Source organism: Parambassis ranga, chromosome 24 (assembly GCF_900634625.1).
Source record: "Parambassis ranga chromosome 24, fParRan2.1, whole genome shotgun sequence".
NCBI lineage: Eukaryota > Metazoa > Chordata > Actinopteri > Ambassidae > Parambassis > Parambassis ranga.
In genome coordinates, this window is record NC_041043.1 from 9357656 (window position 1) to 9375724 (window position 18069).

The window sequence follows — 18069 nt, forward strand, 5'->3', positions numbered from 1 at the left end:
ATATTTTCAAGAAAATATATGGATGAAGGGGGGGGGGGGGGTCTTTCCAGGAAAGAGGGATCATTTTTAAAATTTTGCTTGCATATTTGTCATGCAAATTGTTGTACAGTAGTACTATACTGCAATAGTGTGTACCACTAAGCCAATCTCAAATCATCTGTGAATGTGAAACCTCAAACCTGGAAGGAGTTTTACAGTTGAAAAAATTAAGAGTGGCATCTGCTCATTGCTTTCCAGACTCGACTCACACAGTAAATTCCTAACAGAGTAACAAGACATCATTTTCAGTTGATTTTTTTTTCCACGGCTTTAAGTTCATCTCTTTCAATCACCCATTAACAACAATCCAGTGTGTGGACCCTTCAAATAGAAAGCACACTGAGCTGGAGCACAACGTGCCTGGCTGCGTTTGTGAGGGGCCTCTTCCCTTCCACTGCCAGCTAGTGTTAAGTCACAGTTCAACAGTATGCATGTCAAAGTTGGTAAAAATCAAAGTCAGACTGGTGGTGGTGGCTTGTACCTGTAGAATGCGCACCAGTCTTCCAAGTGTTTTCTGAAATCCATCAGGATTATCACATGGACTGTCATTGAGAGTTGTGGGTAGGCTTACTGGCCAAACAATAGACAGACAGAGCCGAACAAACGATTGAGAGTTGAGGGATTGATTTATTTGGACATTCTTCCTGACTGGTTCTCAGGCCGAACTGATCATTCCTCTGTCGGTTTGACAAATAAACCCATCCCTGAGCTGTTCCTCAAATAAGCAGGGCAGAACCTGACAATGCCCCTCGCTAACAGCAGATTTGGTTGCTGAACTCAGACAGTGGGAGAGGAACCGAACAAAGGCTTCCATCACAAGATTTAGAGCTTAAATCCTAAGTATTCATCCAGTACTTGGTCCTGGGAACATAAAATCCATGCATTTATGACGTCAATTTAACTCCAAGGGCCAGTTGGCATGGATGGTCCTTTTGAAGAGTCAAGTTCCTGTGACTTGCAGAGAGACTCTTGAATGACAACCAGAGCGAACGTAGTCAGTAAAAACATTCACTCTGCTGTCCAGCAAGCTCAGCACATAAAAAAACAACAGGACGGTATGTGTTTTTGAACTGTGGACATTTCGGTGCACATTCACCAGGTGGAATGAACAGCACCTGATTAAATTAGACGGTGTTGTGGTATGCCTAGCTGAAACCCTCTGACAATAAGTAAGGTATTCCAGTTGTGTGCCAGTGGTGGTAAATGGGCCTAACTGTTGCACTTATCCTTGCAAAGGGCTGTTTTAGCTTCAGCTTAATTTTTTCAAGATCTCCTAATAGAAAGCACAAAAGTGCCGTGGCCTTAAGCGACTCAGGTGCACTGAGAATGCAGATTTGCCTACACTGCAGCACAGTATCAGAACCTTTTGATCACATCCAGATTCTTGTGTGCCAACATTATCAGACTCATAGAGACATAAATCATGACTGTATCAGAAACAAGCCAGGAAAAATAAAAGTACTTTATTTATCTCAGACTGGGAACTTTCACTGTTGTAGCAGCAATGCAGAGGCACTCGGAATACTATACATAGACCTATAAAGGTAAAAACATGTGGAGATCACACAAACATCAAACGCGTTATATGTCTGCAACAAGCTTCACTTATTAGTGTCAATGTCGAGATTTTACATGCACTTGTGCAAAAATGGTTTTAGGTTCTATTCCTCTACAAGACTTTATCAACTTTTTGTTGTTGTTGTTGTATAAGACTGGATTTGACACACATAGCCAAGACTGACGAGCTGAATTGCACACTATATATTCAGTACGGTACACTTAAAAAGTCATGAAACACTTGAGCCAGCAACAGGAAAGGAGGAATCTCCATTAGACTTGGATAAAGGCTCTGTGTTCCCATTTTCTGAGACTATGGTGAATTCACAAGCATGCCACTGCCAAACAGTTAAGCTACTACATTTTACTCAAGCCTACAAACTCTGTTTAGCCATGTAGCTGATTGGCAGTCACCACAAGTTATCTGTAGAGCAGAAAAAGCTATAGAACCTAAGCTAGACATCTCCAGGGCCTCATTATAAGCCTCATTCACCAGCAGCTCAAACTCTTATGTCTGAGTGCCCGGGAATAGCGAGAGAGCCCACTTCATCACAAGCAGCCAGGGATGCATTCTTCCTCCACTAGGTTCTGTTCAGGGCTGAATAAGTCTTTGTGAAGTGTGATATGTTGTAGAAGTGACAGCCAGCCTCAAATCCATTTACAATCAAGGGCAAAAATCTCCATGTAGTTTCTGATTTAGTTCTAATCCCAGACAGCACCACACCTTTATCTCATAATTACCCAAAAGGAAATACACAGGGATTGTATCGGTTTGGGTTGGAATTAGAGGAAAGGCAAGGAGAACGCCCATGCTGTGCAAACCCTGACAGCCATCCAGACGTTGGATTGCAGAATAGAGGAATTAAAAGACAGGCTGGAGCAGATTCTGGGTGTCAGATGCATGTTGCATTAGAGGTAGTTAGAAAGTGATCTCAGCTAAGGGCACTTCCATCTTACAGGGTTCTTCTGTAGAGGCAGAAGTGTACAGAAATCATTAAAATGAAACTCAGATGGAATCTAAATACTATGGTTTTGAGCATGTAAGCAGAGAAATGTAAGGATTTTGTAATAAAAAAATGCAAATAATGCATTTAGAATGCGTCATGGATGGTAAAATAGGTGAATGTATACAACATACTTGACATAATTAACTATAAGCATAGTTTGTCAGTATGAACAGTTGAAAACTTTAAAATAAGTGAATCCAACAAGTTAAGATTATATAAAATGTGTATCTTTTATCCAGTTCAAATCATATGAGCCTCAAACAATTGACAAAAACAGCATTTCCCCTTTTTTTTCCTCTAGCAGGACAACTTGTATTCAAAGCACAACCTTCTGTTTTGTTCCAAACTCGATTTAATTTAAGAAAAATTAATATGAACAATACACGTCTTATTTAATAGCAGTTAGAACACACAACAAAACATTTGGAAAGCAGAGAATGCACACTTAATAAACAGACACCCCCTCTTTTGTTCTATTAATTGTGAATACGGCAAACTTTGAACCAAAGTTCAAAAGGCACACGCAACACCCAGAGATATGGAAATAACTGTAAAATAAGTGGCTATGCACCGCCCAACCACAGAGAGCTACCGTACGCTGGGTCCTGAAAGTCCAGGATCTTTCAGGGTTATTAATTTTAGCAGGTGTAGTTGCAATTTACTAGAAAACCTTTCCACTGATGCATGATTGCCGTATTTAAGAAAATAAAATTAATGTTTTGTATCCGTGATGTTTGTTTGTGGTGATGTGGCAACACACAACACTACTTTACACAGCTGACCAACAACCAAATCGACACAACAGTCAAAAACATGTATACTTTATTTTAAATTGCTGCAATGGGCGCTAAAAACAAACAGCAGAGAAACACACAGGCCCCCTTCCCACCCCGCCCTCCCAGGAGTAAACTCACTTCGGTAGAAAACATTCTCATTTTAAAAGTCATGAATAAAATGAAAGCACAGGAGAAAATAATGGTGGACGAAATGATTTGGAACACAGCGTTTGGTAGCGTTTGTCCAGCCAACAGAAAAAAAAGGAACACTTATTAGATTATAAGAGCACAGTTTGGTGCGGCTTTTCAATCATTCAAAGAAAAAACAAAAAAAAAAACAACAAAAACTATGAACTCGAGGGAATAAATAGAAAAAAAAAATGAAGGACACCGCCCTCGCTGCTATAACTGTGACCATTTGAGATTACGGGGTGCATTTTCAGGGAAAAGCAGTGACCCCCACACACATATGCACCACGTGTCTGTACAGACGGTCACTGTCTCACTCACTGGCAAATGGACAAAACAGAGAAAGCTTGTGGCTATTGATTACCTGGACTGACTTCACAACACATCGATAAACTAACAGTGCAAATTTTCAGACGGCTGCAGGGACATAAAATAAAGAGTAAAGAAGAAGACACACCAACAGGACAAACTCTCTATTTCTTTAGTTTTAGATTAAAGGTGGAATTTATCTTTAGAGAAGCCAATGTTGATTTTTTGCATTTAGTGCTGCTTTGAAGAGTTGCATAAAATTCCCCTCATGCAACCATCAATTAGTTTAGGATGTATGTTTTTTAAGCCTTCATCAAACAGATTTAAAACATTTTTAAAACAATAATAGGTCAACTACATAAAACTCTCTGGAGCACCATAGTAATAAACAGACAGGATCGAGATCAGAGAACAAAGGATCAGAAGCCAAAATGTGATTCTGGTCATTCTAAAGGCAGCAATCTTGACTGGTGGCACTAAGTTTGGACTTAAATGTAGACACGAGTCAATCCAGTCAACCGACTACAGTGCATTACAAAGGTGTTTTTCCATCTATGGGGGTTATATAATGAATGACCTCTGACCTCCTGGGGCAAGGCAGGTTAGGTCACCCTGGTCCACTACACCTGTATAATGTGAAATGCTCACTTCTCAAAGCATGTGAATTCTCTCAGGAAAGGCAGAGAAGCCTGGAAGAAAAATAAAAAGGGAGAAACAATGCTCGGTTCACAGGCTATCCGTTCCCCCTGTAGGTTTCTCATCCCGCAAGGCTAGTTGAGTGTCTTTGACAACACTCAGGTTGTACAGTACCTCACAGTCCTTTGGATTAGTCAGAGTTCTCAAAAGACTCAGAAGTCGTTTCCTGAATGAATCCAGTCACAGGATATGGAAGGATGCTGAAGTGTCTGTTAACTGGATAGAAGGAGTTACAGAGTTCCTGCTCCTGTTGCTTTTGTCTGTTCTTTTTTTTTTTAACTCTACTTCACCACTCTGCATCCCCAATGGCTTTGGAGAAGACATAGTCTCTCCCATTCAGATTCATGATCCCGTCCTTCAGGTGGAATTTCCATTTGTTCTTGCTTCTGTGAATCTAGGGGGAAAAAGGGAGGAAATGAATGTCGTGGGCGTGGAGGACAGATGGACAGTTTCAGCTTACAGTGGACACCATCTTTAATGTTTTTAGCCCCTGCACACAGAAAATTGACCAGACACATACAGAGTGTGATATTAACCCGTGTTGATGTTTGTCGCACTGAATTAGCATCAAATAGTGTTGTAATACACCCAGTGCCATATGATAGTGGCAATCGAATTATGTGCTCGAGGCAAAAAACAATGCTAACACCCAAAAGTGAAGAACCAGGCAGCATAAGGCTGTAAATACTATAGCTGTTTCTAATAGCAAAAACTGAGAGGTTTGATGTTTGGGATGTGACCGCGACAGGTATTTGTTGTTGTGGACAACTTTTTAAATCATGTGTTATGTTAAGCAGCTCCACTATGGAAAGGAAAAACATTAAGCTATGTTTCCTAGCTACTGGTTTTAATTATTTTTATGCAGTCACACAGTACAATAACCTACTACTTACAGCATTCAGGGGATTTCATGATTGTTGTGCCACCACGGTAGGACAGCCTTCCTATTTGGCACACTGTTTGTCTTGCATCGCTCAATATAAAGTAGCTGAGATTTTCTGCATCCAAACTGAGATGGTATATTCCAAACTTACACAATATTGAATACTGAATTTTAAAAGACTATTTAAATATTTAAGCAAACATTCAGACAAATATATACTTCATGTAAATCAGGTTTAAGACGGGGCATTTTTTCCCAAACTGAGATAGACGCTGTATTCTGTGTAACCCTTTGCAGTGAACTGAATGACAATAGTGTATGCATAATGTTTCCAGCATTTTTTGTCTCACTGTAACAAATATTTGATCTCATTGTGTTATTTTATGATTAATCAATAAAACAACATCAAATATCTCTAATATCAAACTATATGCCTGCAAACCCAACATACTTTGACATCAACATTAGGGCTTTTATTATTTAAATAACTGTATATCTATACACTAAGGTTCATTTTAAAATATACTGTAGTGTTCTGCAGATTAAATCATTTCCTACCTTATCGTACTGGCACACCACCACATTCTCTGTATCAAATAGCTCCTGGTCCTCTTCATCACTGACATCATCCCCACTGTTCAGTGGCTCCTGAATAAGAAAACGTTGATTGATGAAAGTGCTTTATGTTCTTGACAAGGCAGATAAAACTCCTGCCTATGCAGCACTAACACATGCAGAGCCACAGAAATCTTCTTCAGGTTTCCTTAAATCACAGATTTTACTTATTCATTTTATTGTTTCCTCCTATTGCTCACCTCTTCAACCTGCCCATCTTCTCCTCCATCCTTATCTTTCTCCTCCTCGTCATCTTCATCGTACTCCTCCTCCTCATCCTCGTCCTCTTCTGAGGAGGTGTCACCGGCCCCATCCACCTGCAGCATCATAGGAGGCTGCTGGGCCTGAGGCTGAGGTTGAGTCTGGGCCTGAGCCTGCTGCTGGGGCTGTGGTTGGGCTTGTGGTGCAGCTGCACCCTGGACCTGCTGGACCTGCTGGACCTGAGCTGCTGTTGCTGCCTGACCAGGCTGTGGTGCCACAGCTGCTGCCTGCATCACCTGGTGAGAAGAGGGAACCAGAAAGTAAACAGTAAGTCATTGTAAGACCTCACAGGTTACATGGACTATGTAATGTTGAAAGCACATTGTGGCTTTGATTGGAAAAGTGCTACGTCATGACGAGCACGTGAACTGTGCTCGTCATTAAAGACTTCAGTTAAAATTACATCGGTGTTCTGACCTGTGCATTGCCTTGGACTTTGTTTCCTGGAGCTAGAACAATCTGCTGCGGCTGTATGATGACTCCTGTTTGCTGGGGCAGGCCTCCTTGCAGAGGAGCCAGAACCTGAAAAAATGTTAAGAAAAAAAGGTAAATTTCATGTAAGCTCTTGATTTTCTAGAGAGAATTCCATCTGAAAAAAAGTTATGCTACATCTTAAATGACAACTTTAATTTTAGAGATTGTCTACAGAGAGAAGTAGTGTTGTTTGAGAAGGGGCATCCTCCTGATTTCCAAGTATAATTTTGGGTTATTCACGGTAATTCATCTTCTTCTTCGGCTGTTTTAGAGCCACAGAACCAACTGCTTTGAGTCCTTGACTTCTTTTACCAAATTAAGGTATTCCTCACTGTGTGATGGTACATACCTGTTGAATGACCGGTGCCTGCACCCCACCGGGCTGCATCTGCTGCTGCACAAGGATCTGCTGCTGAGGCTGCTGGATGAGATATTGTGCCCCATTGGGAGCACGCACCACCTGCAGGATCTGACCTGTGGCATCACAAAACATACGAGAAAATAAATGCTTTGAGTGCATACTGTACACTTGCAGCAGTAAACACCACCTTTGTATGGTCGTTTAAATACAGAAATGTCCATGAATTATTACATTCTGATATACAGGGAAGTTACCTTGGCTGGTGATGAGCTGTTGGTATGGGGTGACCCCTGTGGGTAAAGCAAGGGTTGCTGCGGTAGCTGCTGCACTCTAGAGGACAAAAGAAGAACACACACAAATGACTGAAACACGTAGGAGGAAAAAGACACTATCATTCTTGTAGCAAAATAATATAGTAACAGAAAAACTGGGGCTCAAGAATGTGGACAAGAAGACTATCCATGATTTAAGACATTGCACACAGAAGTATTTATGACTTTAGAGCAAAGTATTTAAATATTAAACATCTTCACAGCCAAGTTCATATCCACTTTTCTATTGTGATAAAAGCAGCATTTATGTTTGTGAACCTGCTGATTGTACCTGTTAAATTTGATGTTAAAAGATGAGAAGTGTGTAAGTGAAGCTTAAAAATAGTTGAGGATTGAGAGGGGGAAAAAAAACCTTCTAACGCCCAACAGCACAGATGCAAGCTTTAACGATAACAGATGGTCTGTGGAACAGAGGTGTTGAAGTACAAAAGGAAGAAAAGTGTTCACAGTACGGCATTAAAGCAGATGAAGGGTTGGTATGTTTGTCAGTGTGTATGAGACACTAACAGATCACGTAACTGTCAGCATTGTCTCTGGCTGTATCTACTGAAATATTCAGGCTATAAAACTACTGTCTGAAGGTCCTCGGTGTCCTTCTGCTCCCTTCATCTGTCTGTTACTAGACTAGCCTTTCTGGGCTAAGGAAAAGCCTTGGCTTAGCAGTGCATTCAATAAATGAAAGGAATGCATCAAAACTCCTGTAGAGTCACATGCACCTTATCATTACCATATGACTGACTGGTTCTCCAGAGCCTTTGCTGTGTCAAATGAAGAAAGCACATTTTGTAGCAGGATGCAGCTAAAATGGCTGTTGCCTCCCCTCCATCGAACAAATGATAGAGTAGGCGAGAGAAGCAGTGGTTGAGTGAATGCAAAGTGGGGGCGTTGTAAGCGATAACAAAGCAGGGAAATAAATGTTATGTTCTGATTGTTTTACAAGTGGTAACTTTCTAAAGCACAATTACACACACCCATACCTCCGCACAGCCCTTCTGGAACATGAAGAATGGCAGAATGATAGTTTTTTTTTTGTTCAGGCAATAATATACAGTGGGTTCATTGTAATATCTTGAAAATACATCAGGTGATTCAAGTGTGGCCTGTGCATTAGGGAAACAGGGATTTGGTCTGGGACACTTGATACTAAGTGACTCAGATCAGGGGTATACATTACATACTGTAATCTACTCACCATCCCCGTTGCACTCATGTGCTGCAGAATCTTAGAATCCTGAACGATGACTTGCTGCGGGGGAGCTGTGGAGAGAAACATGTTTAAGTCATAAGATGCCCCATGTTTCAGTACTTCACAGTGATCTCAAAAGTGGGAAGCGGAGGGAAAAAAATGACGCAAAATCTGTTTGTCTCATGAGAAACTCATTTTTTGTGAAATGTCTGTTTTATGCATGAACCCCAGTAAAAGTCTATTCTAGATTGGGATTATAACTGGACATGCATCAGTGCTGACCCACCTTGCTGCTGCTGAGGGGGCAAGATGACTTGTTGGGCCTGGGTTGGCTGCGTCACCTGCTGAACCTGTTGCACCTGCTGTACCTGCTGCAGCTGCTGTTGTTGCTGCTGCTGAGCGGCTTGCAAGGCTGCCTGCTCCTCGGTGTGGAAGCCCTCCACTGCCTTGGACTGCAACAATTTGTTCTCCCATAGCTAGAGGTACACACACACACAAAAAAAACACATCATTTGTCAGAAGGCTGCTTCAGACATAAGGAGCTTAGCAGCAGGTGCTCCTAGTTTAGACTTGTTAGGACAAATCCAAAGCGGGCACACTGACAATGTTAATTACTTTACAAAGGAAGTTCTCAGTGTGAAATACTTGACAGCTGTTTTAAACAAGCCACTTCCTAATGCATATATAATGTTTATATCCCACACAACAAGCACACATAGGACAGCCTAAGAAAGTTACCGTTTTCAGCTCCAAAAGAACTTGTTCATCCACCCCTTCATCCAGGAACAGCTCCCGCACCTCACTGATCACATCCTCAATCACAGACCTGTATAATTTAGGCTAAGGAGACACAAAAAATAAGAACAATAAACATTTTTATTAGCATAATGGGGAAAACTTCTTATTAATATTTAATAATTAGGCCCTGATTATATGTATGTGGTAATAAAACCTGTGTGCAGACATTAATTGCGAATAACGTCATCAACATTACAAGTGAAACACACCATGATAGGCGTTACATTCAGTTACGTCATGCCAAATAAGCATTAATTAGTATAATATGACAATGGCTTACAGCTAATGCATACAGGCAGCTCAGCTCTCAAAGTGACCCAGTGCATTGTAATCCCTGGGGTTTTGCTACAAGCGTTTGCACAGCACTGCGTGGCTTATTGTGCTAATCTATATGTCCTCCTGTCACGACCATATAACAACATATACAGTAGAAGTCTCCCGGGACACCGTGACATAAACGGGTGGGTCGACTCCCCGCAACATATGCATCGCGCTTATATAAAGATCTACAACAACGTTGCCGCAGCTCTTTAGCACCACAATGTAAAACTAAAAAAAAACAGCGACACAGACACGTAGGCCGCCGCACTGCGCTCACTGCCCCAATGTCCGCAGCACAGACCTCGGTCTCTCCTTCCCTCCCCCTCGGCCTGTCTGCTTCTCCCACTATTTAAAGCACAGTCTGGTGTTTATATGTAGAGCCGGTGACGTAGCGTCGAGTAGCACCTTCCCATCCCGGGCAGTCTATATTAGAGAGCCAATATGGCTGTATAAAACCAGGCAGCGGAAAGGAGGAGGGCCAGAACCGAGAGAGAGGGCAGACGTGGAAGCCATTTTACGGAGCGGCGGTGTGCGCGCTCGACGGCCGTGTTTCTTTACACTTTAGTGTGGCGGAATGTGAAGGATACTTTCGGTGTAATATCTCATGAGCACTCGGAATTTTACTCATTAGTTTGTCTTTGTAAGCAGGGAGCAGGACAAATTTGATATGATGTGGGTACAATAGGTGGTTTTGGGACGCATTCGTGCCTTCTGCTCGTGGAATGGTGGACAATGATGAGGCATTTGACTGAAGCTTTTGACGACTTTTAGGCTAAGGAAACTTTAATATTTTTAAACATAAGCTTATTTCTCTCGCAGTGGATGATGGCAATGTGCTTTGCGTACATCTGTATTTTATAAATAGAAAATATACTAGCTTAATTATCTGTATCAGTTTTAATAAACGGACACAAGCAATGTTTTAACCTTCAGTAAGTGCGCAAACATCACGTATCCATATCTAATATTAAACCATACACATGGAACAACTAAAGAAAGCTAACCAGCCAAGTTAAAATTGCATTTTTAACCATAAATAAATTCAGACTCTAACAACATATTCCACTAATTTACCTCTGCAAACAGTTTCTCCTATCAGATGGTCTGAACTGACTGAAAGAACTCTGGTTTCAAAAAGAAAAAGTATAATGGCCGATTAACTGAACCTAAGTATTCATTTTTTTTAATGGATACAACCGTGAAGTGTTTGTCAAAGCAGACTCATTTGTACTGCAACAAATAAAACCTGCTCATCGACAGCTTTTCATTCACTTTACCCCCATTTCCCCCGCTGACAGTCCTTAGAGATTGATCCTTACCACTGGGTTCGAGTTAGCCGAGCTCGCCATTATACGCGTAGTGTAAAAACCACCACGGAAATAGGCGAGAAATACAGCCAAAAATTACAAAAAAACGACTTAAAACAACTGGGAACGATATTCTAAAACAGCCGGCATCACGTTTGTAAATAAAACACAGTTTTTACGGTCTTATTTACAATCCCGGGCTGCGACTCCCCAGCCGTCCTCCTTCCGTCGTTGTCCTGCTTTATATACTGAGCGATGGTGCTGCGAGTGCGCGAGACATAGGGCAGGGTCAAACCGCAATTATCGCGAGATCTCATGTGGAGTTTTATGACTAATCTTAATCGCTGCTGCCGCCGCTGCTGCTGCTGGGAAATGCAGTCCAAAAGCGAGGAGGCCGGCAGATCGCATTAGCTTGGTTAATGCCCTGTGATCTTGTTTACTGATTTAGGCTAACTGTAAATATTGCGACCTAATAAAGGAATCAATCACAGCGTACTTGTCACAGAGTATTGGACAAAGTAATGTACAAATTAAATACGTTTAAACCTAAATAAATACATGTAGGCGATCTTTGGCCTGCACTTTTGGTCAATTATTATCCAATGAGCACCAAAATCAGAAACATGAAAACATCTTAATATTACATTTAATGTAATTTATGCATCAGTAGCCAAACATTTAAATTACATGCTTCCACCGTAATATCACAATTTAAAATCTTTGTTTCCAGCGCTTTTTGTGTAGTAACTGTATGTTGCCACAAGAGTGTGATCACACTACATAATTAGACAACCAGCCCTCTCCTTACAGTTCACACAGACACCACACACACAGACACACATTCCACTCACTTTGTGCAGCATGCAACTATTTTACATGTTATTCAATAAAGGGAGATTTTAAGTGAATTTATGGGCAAGCATAGGTCTTGTTTGCTTGATCTAAAACACACTTATCTTAGACTGCCAGGGGGAAATATCCAAAAACAATAAAGCTTTGCAATAAATGAGAGCTGACAAGAGAACGTTACCTCCACTTCTGTCTCCATGGAAACTTGCCTCGCTGGTCATTCTGTGGATATGGATGATATAGACCAAGGGGAACACACAGCTCTGTGTGCATCAATCTACTCAACTCATCCGCGTGGCTTCTGTAAAATGAAGCAGTTAAATGTAATTTATTGAGATGAAATTAAAGACCCACATGACCCTGATGACAACATGCTTGTAAATTGACTTGTCGCCTTTTTCTTTGGGGGGAACAGGACTGTAAGAAACTATAAGTGATATATAAAAAAAATATGATTAGGGAACCGTGTCTTATCTGTGCCTCTGAGATGTGATCCAACATAAAGCTGCGCCACATCGTCACTACCTTTGAGTCTCACTCTCTGTAACTGAGTAGTATGATGCCCTCTAAAGATCCAGAGAATGCACACTTTTTTTTCCTCAACCCCCCTTCCTTCTTTGCTGTAGTTGCATAGCAACAGAGGAGCTGCTAGCTCCAGTTGTGTTGTGGTGGGAGCGTGCTGCACAGGGAGGCACTGGCTCAAGATTAAGCCAGTCTCTGCTTCAATTATGAATGGGCTTCCACTGCCACATGCCTCTAAAATGGCACCACTCAGATTGATAAGGCATTGAAAGAAGAAGTCTTTGGTATTACTTAACTATTTTACTTTCTTTCCCCTAAGGGAAGTGAGCTGAGTTTGACTTTAATCAGAAGTATTGAACTTAAATGATTAGAGGAAGTAAATGAATAATTAACTGGCGGGAGAGGCATGGTTATGATAAGACCCTTGTTGATGGGAATATGTGAGGTTAATGATTGGGGTCAGACTTGAGAGCAAATTAAAGTGTCTCCAGTCTCACAAAGCTAGGATCAGTAAATGTGGGTTCCTGGGTGGTGCATGATGATGGGAGGATGTTTAACTGTAAGCTTTTGAGGCTAAAATATTTAAATTAAAAGCTTTCCTTTATTATTTTTCTCTTCTTTTGACTCCTCCATTAAAAAAAAATTAAAAAAATAGCCAAACTAATCGTCTGCAACTTGTATTTTTTTTATTATTGCAACCAACTGGAAGACAATACATCACATAAACATCATTGTAGTTTTTCAGAAAATGGAAAACAAAATAAAACAACATTTATATATTTTTTGCCACGGTATTGGACAACGTTGATATTTACATGTAGTGATGAAATAGGTCTTAAAATCATTCTTTGGCAATATGATTGCACAATAAAGGAGAAAATTGAACATTTACTGAGAAAAAAAAACACCTGGGTGTGTACTCTGCATTACATCTCACTGATCAATAACAGTTTTGCATTTTGACATCTCTAACCTATGGCTTTCCGATACTTAGCTCAGACACCGGTAAAATAATGTCAGTATTGTAGGTAATTTTGTCAAGAGAGAAAAGCAAAAACAGAAAATAAAAAGGCGCATAAAAATGGCAACAAATAAAAAAAAAAATAAAAAAAATAATGGCAGCTATTTCATTTAGAGCGTTTATGTGGTATGTTTGGCAGGTTTGAAAGAAACACTGGTTTTTAGGGGGCTAGTCAGGCAGTGTGTTTTCTTTGCTTTAGGTATATTTTTTATGTGTTGCTCTGTTTTTTATTTTTTTTTCCAGGACTCATAGGTCAGGAGTTCATCTTTCCTACATGTCACTGAGTGAGTCAGAGGGAAAAAAAAGGTGGTTGCTAAAGCAACATATTCTCCCCTCGACATGCCTCTTGCCAACTGAACGCATTATTAGTCACCACAACAGTGGATTGTTACATCAAATACAGCAGAGTGCTTGACCTGGGCCACGGGAGCACTCAGACAGATATCAGACGAGAGACGGATGGCACACAACAAGAACACTGACAGTGTCTCCTTTTAGCCTTTTTTGTTTTTTTTGTTTTTTTTTTTTACATGTCGGCATGGATACCATACAAAATGCAAAGCCGGTGATGCATGCTACAGGTGGAGAAAGACTGTACCAGTGAATGGGACATGCATTTATTTTAACCGCTTGGCTTGCTGACAATCACTCAGCATCTATTCAGCTCCAACAAAACCTTGTTTGACTTGGCTGCTACAACCAAACCCAGCCAATGTATTCACCTATGTAGATGAAAGGGAAGATTAATACTTTTAGGCATTCCTGTCAAATAGGCATGGCAGTGCAGTATTCATATTATTACGTCTGATGCGATGAATGTTAAAGCTCACTTCTGCCCTTTTAACCAAGTCAGTGTTTTGACCCTAAGTGAGATACACCTTGCAGAGTGGCAAAATAACAACAAAAAACAACTCCAGACTAGGCTCTTGAGACTGAATGCAAGCTTGACATCCACATTGGCAGGTAATCAATGGGCTAAAATACTGTATGTAAATTTAAAAATAAAATGATCTTTCTTCTTCGTTTTCAGTTCTTCCTAATTTTGGCTTTTGTTTTAGAGTTCTTTCAGGACACCAATAGTTCCCCATGCCCATCCGATTCTTACATTTACACTGAACAATGTCGATGGAAAGTAAGGACACATGTACATTTACACACTGGGAAGAAAAGAAAAACAATACTGTTATAAATAAAGACAGTTCTGTCATGACAACAGAGGTACTGAGGGCAGGCAGGCAGGCAGGCACAATGTTAAAGGGTGTGTGTTCCTGGCAGGGCACACAAACTCACACACTCCACAGACGTGTTCTGAAATAACACCAGGGATAACATTGAACACCTAAAAAAAAATAAAATAAAATTAAAAACAAAAATCACTGTACAGGCTGAAGAAGACAGAAGCCCACCCCCTAAGAGGTGATTCAGCTGGCCTATGTAGCCTGAACCCGAAAGCCCAGAGGTGGCACCCTTTGGGCCTCTAAATTGCAGAGTGATCTCCCACGCTCCTCCCTGAAGACGTGTCTTTGAAAGCCCGCTCAGAAAAATAATAATAATAAAAAAAAAACCCAAAAGATTCAAAGAAAGACAAAAAAAACCAAAACAATATAATCACGGGTATAAGAATTGGCGGCAAAACTTTTTTTCTTTCCTCTAGGATCAAGGTTTATATGAAAATAAGTCATGCTTCATGCTAAATACATTGTTTATCTTACATGATCTTTGAATAAAAAAGATTTGCTTTTTATCTTATTTACAAGCACCCATGCAATATAACTGAGAAAGTCCTGCAGGTCAAATTGCTTCAATTAAGAAAGGAAAAAAAATAAAATATTTTCTAACCTTTTTACAGAGTTGTCCACACGGGACAAATTGCTTATATCTTTATGAGGGTAGAGTGAGGGTAAACAGACACAAACAGAAATCTAAACCCACAGTTTATGTAAAGAGTTCTTTGACGTTGTCAAATGAACAGGAAGGTGTGGTAGCTACTGGTAGCTATGGTACCTATACCAGGTGTCTACGTCTATGGACAGAAGTACTGGGAAGGGGGGAGGAGGAGGAGGAGGGGGGGGGGGGGGTTAGGGATGTTTACATTATGCAACAACAACAACAAAATGAAGGAGATATTGCCTCAGACCCGGCACACTATCCATCTCTATGGTGATAAACATGACCATTTTTTTATTTTAATATATTTATTCTTAAATACTATGAGTGCTCTTGAAATAAACCATGTCTTTACCCATGATGCTTTTATTATAAGTGGCGTAAAATAATCTTAAGTGCATGAATATATATCACATTGGGGTTTACATTGATTTTGACACTTAAGGTCACTCTCTCTCTCTCTCTTGCTCTAGCACTTCACTACTATGCCTTGTTTTTTTGATTTTTATTTTTTCCTGGTATCGGCTACATGAAGCAACCTGGTCGCTTATCTTTGGCACAGTCTCACGTTTGTGCTCGTTGGATGTAGGAGAGTGATGCTAGTGAGCGGCCCGAGAGAGCTCTCGTTAACTATAGGCTTGGTCTCGTCCGGCTCTGCCTTTTCTTGCTGGCATCACTGCAAGATTGCTACAGATTCACATAGAAACAAACAGGTAAGACAAACAGCCATCTTCCGTTCCTGGACCGTACTGCTCCTCAGTGTGACTCGGTTTTGTCCCATTTCGACTCCAAATTAGTGACAAAACATGCTTTTTTTATGGCTTTCATCCCCTTTTAAACAACAAAAACAACAAAGACACATGAAAAATACCCAATGATGTTTGTGTTTCTGAACATGTAGGAAAACATAGATTTTTGATATTGCCACAAATAAGTAGGATTCACCTAATGCCCTGCAGATAGATAGAGGGAGATGACAAGTGTCCATAGAGACTAATGCTGTAGTAACGTTACCTGTTGACCTATTTGTGTGTCGTATATATGTGTCTGTGTGTTAATTGTGTATGTGCGTGCTTTGAGCTGTCTGTGTGTGTTTGCATGACTATGTATTTGTTTGTTCTATGTGTGTGTCTTAGTTTCTCAGGGCCTCTTTCTGCTCCTTCTGGCCCTTGGCGGTGCGATTTGTGATGTTGTTGAGGCAGGCTCTGACCCCCGCCAGGTGGAGCAGCGACCCCGCCGCCTCCTTCATCTCCTCGTCGTCGCTCTCCGGCGGCTTCTCCACCGCGCGCCGCTTCTTCAGAGGCAGCGTGTCGCTAATGCCCCTTGCTCGGCTTTTGGTCCAGGGCAAACTGCTTCCTGCCAGAGTCCCAGCTCCTGCACTTGAGCTACGTCTCTGTCCGCGCAGGGGCTGCTGAGAAATGTAGGTAGTGGCGGCAGTGGTGATGTGAGAATCCAGTGGGATCTCCCGGGGTTCGGGTTTGACGTCTGATTGGATCTCCACGGCGATGATGTCGTCGTCGTCAAGGGGGGAGGAAGGGGCACTGACCTGGGAGGAGCACAGCCTGCTGGGGGATTTGGCGGTGCTGTAGGTGTGGTCGTCCTGGAGGTCCTCACTGCAGGGCGGAGGAGAGTAGCGGGATGGGCTGTCCTGTCCTCGGCTTAGATAATCTCCCAGGGATGATCTGTATGAAGCAAGGACACAGAGCGGGAGAGAATATTGTTACTCCTGCTGTCACACTGCCAGCCAGGTGGCCTGCCTGCCTGCCTGTATATGCTTCACTCCACTGAGGCTGCTCCACTTTGCTCTGCATTCTGGCAAGAACGCAAAAATAAAAAGTTTCGATGATAATCTATCATCCTCTAATAGTCCCCTCGGGCCCTGTGTGCACACTTATTAGGTCAGATTATAACCTTGTATCTTTAAATAGACTCATTTTCGGACTACAACCTATGCATTTTTTTAAATGACAGTGCATTTTGAGCAGCTCTCATTCTAACTGAGACTGTGGAACTTGCTCAGCACATAAAGAAACTCTGTGGTAACGTCAGAACACCACAGCGTGACAATTCTGCAGTAAAGCTGTTTAACCGATGTCCACTACACAGTGCGTTTTATTACGACACATATTTTGCTCTATTAGTCTTTGTAAAGCACAGGCAGGGGGTATCTTGACAACCAATAAATCATAAGTAGCTTCAGCAGCATGCCCTGTCCCCCGGACATTTCTCTCCTCAGAATGAGAGGGATAGCATATTAATATCTTATAAGGAAAACATGCACCCCTTACAGTGATCAAATATTCACTGCATACCTTTAGCGAGCCTTTGGGTATGTTTAATTCATTATGCAGTGCAGGCCATCATACTCTTATGCTCCTGTGATGGATGTACATGTCCATGCATGCTCCAAATGTTCTTTGAATCATGAGGACTCTCCCTCTAATAAACCTGTTTGGAGCATGAAATGTGTGTGTGTGTGTATGTGTGTGTGAGAGAGACCGTTACATAAACACACCTGGATAAAATGTTCTCCACAGCGGGGAGCTTGTGAATGCCTCTGACTTTTGAACACAATAAAGATGTAATTAAGTAAACTATCAGTGGAAAAGTTTGGTGCTACATCTGTTTTGTGTGTGTGTGTGGGTGTGTCTGTGAGGGAATGTGTTTGTGCAGTGAAAG

At 41.3% G+C, this 18069-nt stretch overlaps 2 protein-coding genes across 2 annotated transcripts in view; both read right to left on the minus strand.

Annotated features, from left to right (window-relative positions):
* Window positions 1-2934: 2934 nt before the first annotated feature.
* gtf2a1 (general transcription factor IIA, 1) lies at window positions 2935-11347 on the minus strand. The gene is made up of 10 exons (XM_028397853.1): window positions 11124-11347; window positions 9424-9525; window positions 8972-9161; window positions 8692-8756; window positions 7422-7497; window positions 7156-7280; window positions 6750-6854; window positions 6272-6568; window positions 6015-6104; window positions 2935-4967 (listed from the first exon to the last, which is right to left on the minus strand). The coding sequence occupies exons 1-10, from the start codon at window positions 11151-11153 to the stop codon at window positions 4860-4862; spliced, it is 1188 nt and encodes a 395-aa protein (XP_028253654.1). The 5' UTR covers window positions 11154-11347; the 3' UTR covers window positions 2935-4859.
* A 1804-nt stretch (window positions 11348-13151) lies between these two features.
* The window catches only part of ches1 (checkpoint suppressor 1), a 49461-nt gene continuing 44543 nt past the window's right edge, over window positions 13152-18069 (minus strand). The window contains exon 6 of the mRNA XM_028397388.1: window positions 13152-17072. Within this exon, the coding sequence (XP_028253189.1) occupies window positions 16523-17072 (550 nt within the window). The 3' untranslated portion in view covers window positions 13152-16522. The remainder of the gene's footprint in view (window positions 17073-18069) is intronic.

Excerpts from the sequence above, each read along its gene's own strand:
- gtf2a1 (XM_028397853.1), bottom strand. The coding sequence starts at position 11,153 with ATGGCGAGCTCGGCTAACTCGAACCCAGTG. Across the intron at positions 7,498-8,691 it reads ACATGAGTGCAACGGGGATG|AGTGCAGCAGCTACCGCAGC; the intron begins GTGAGTAGATTA and ends TTTGTCCTCTAG. Across the intron at positions 6,855-7,155 it reads AGGCACCGGTCATTCAACAG|GTTCTGGCTCCTCTGCAAGG; the intron begins GTATGTACCATC and ends ACATTTTTTCAG.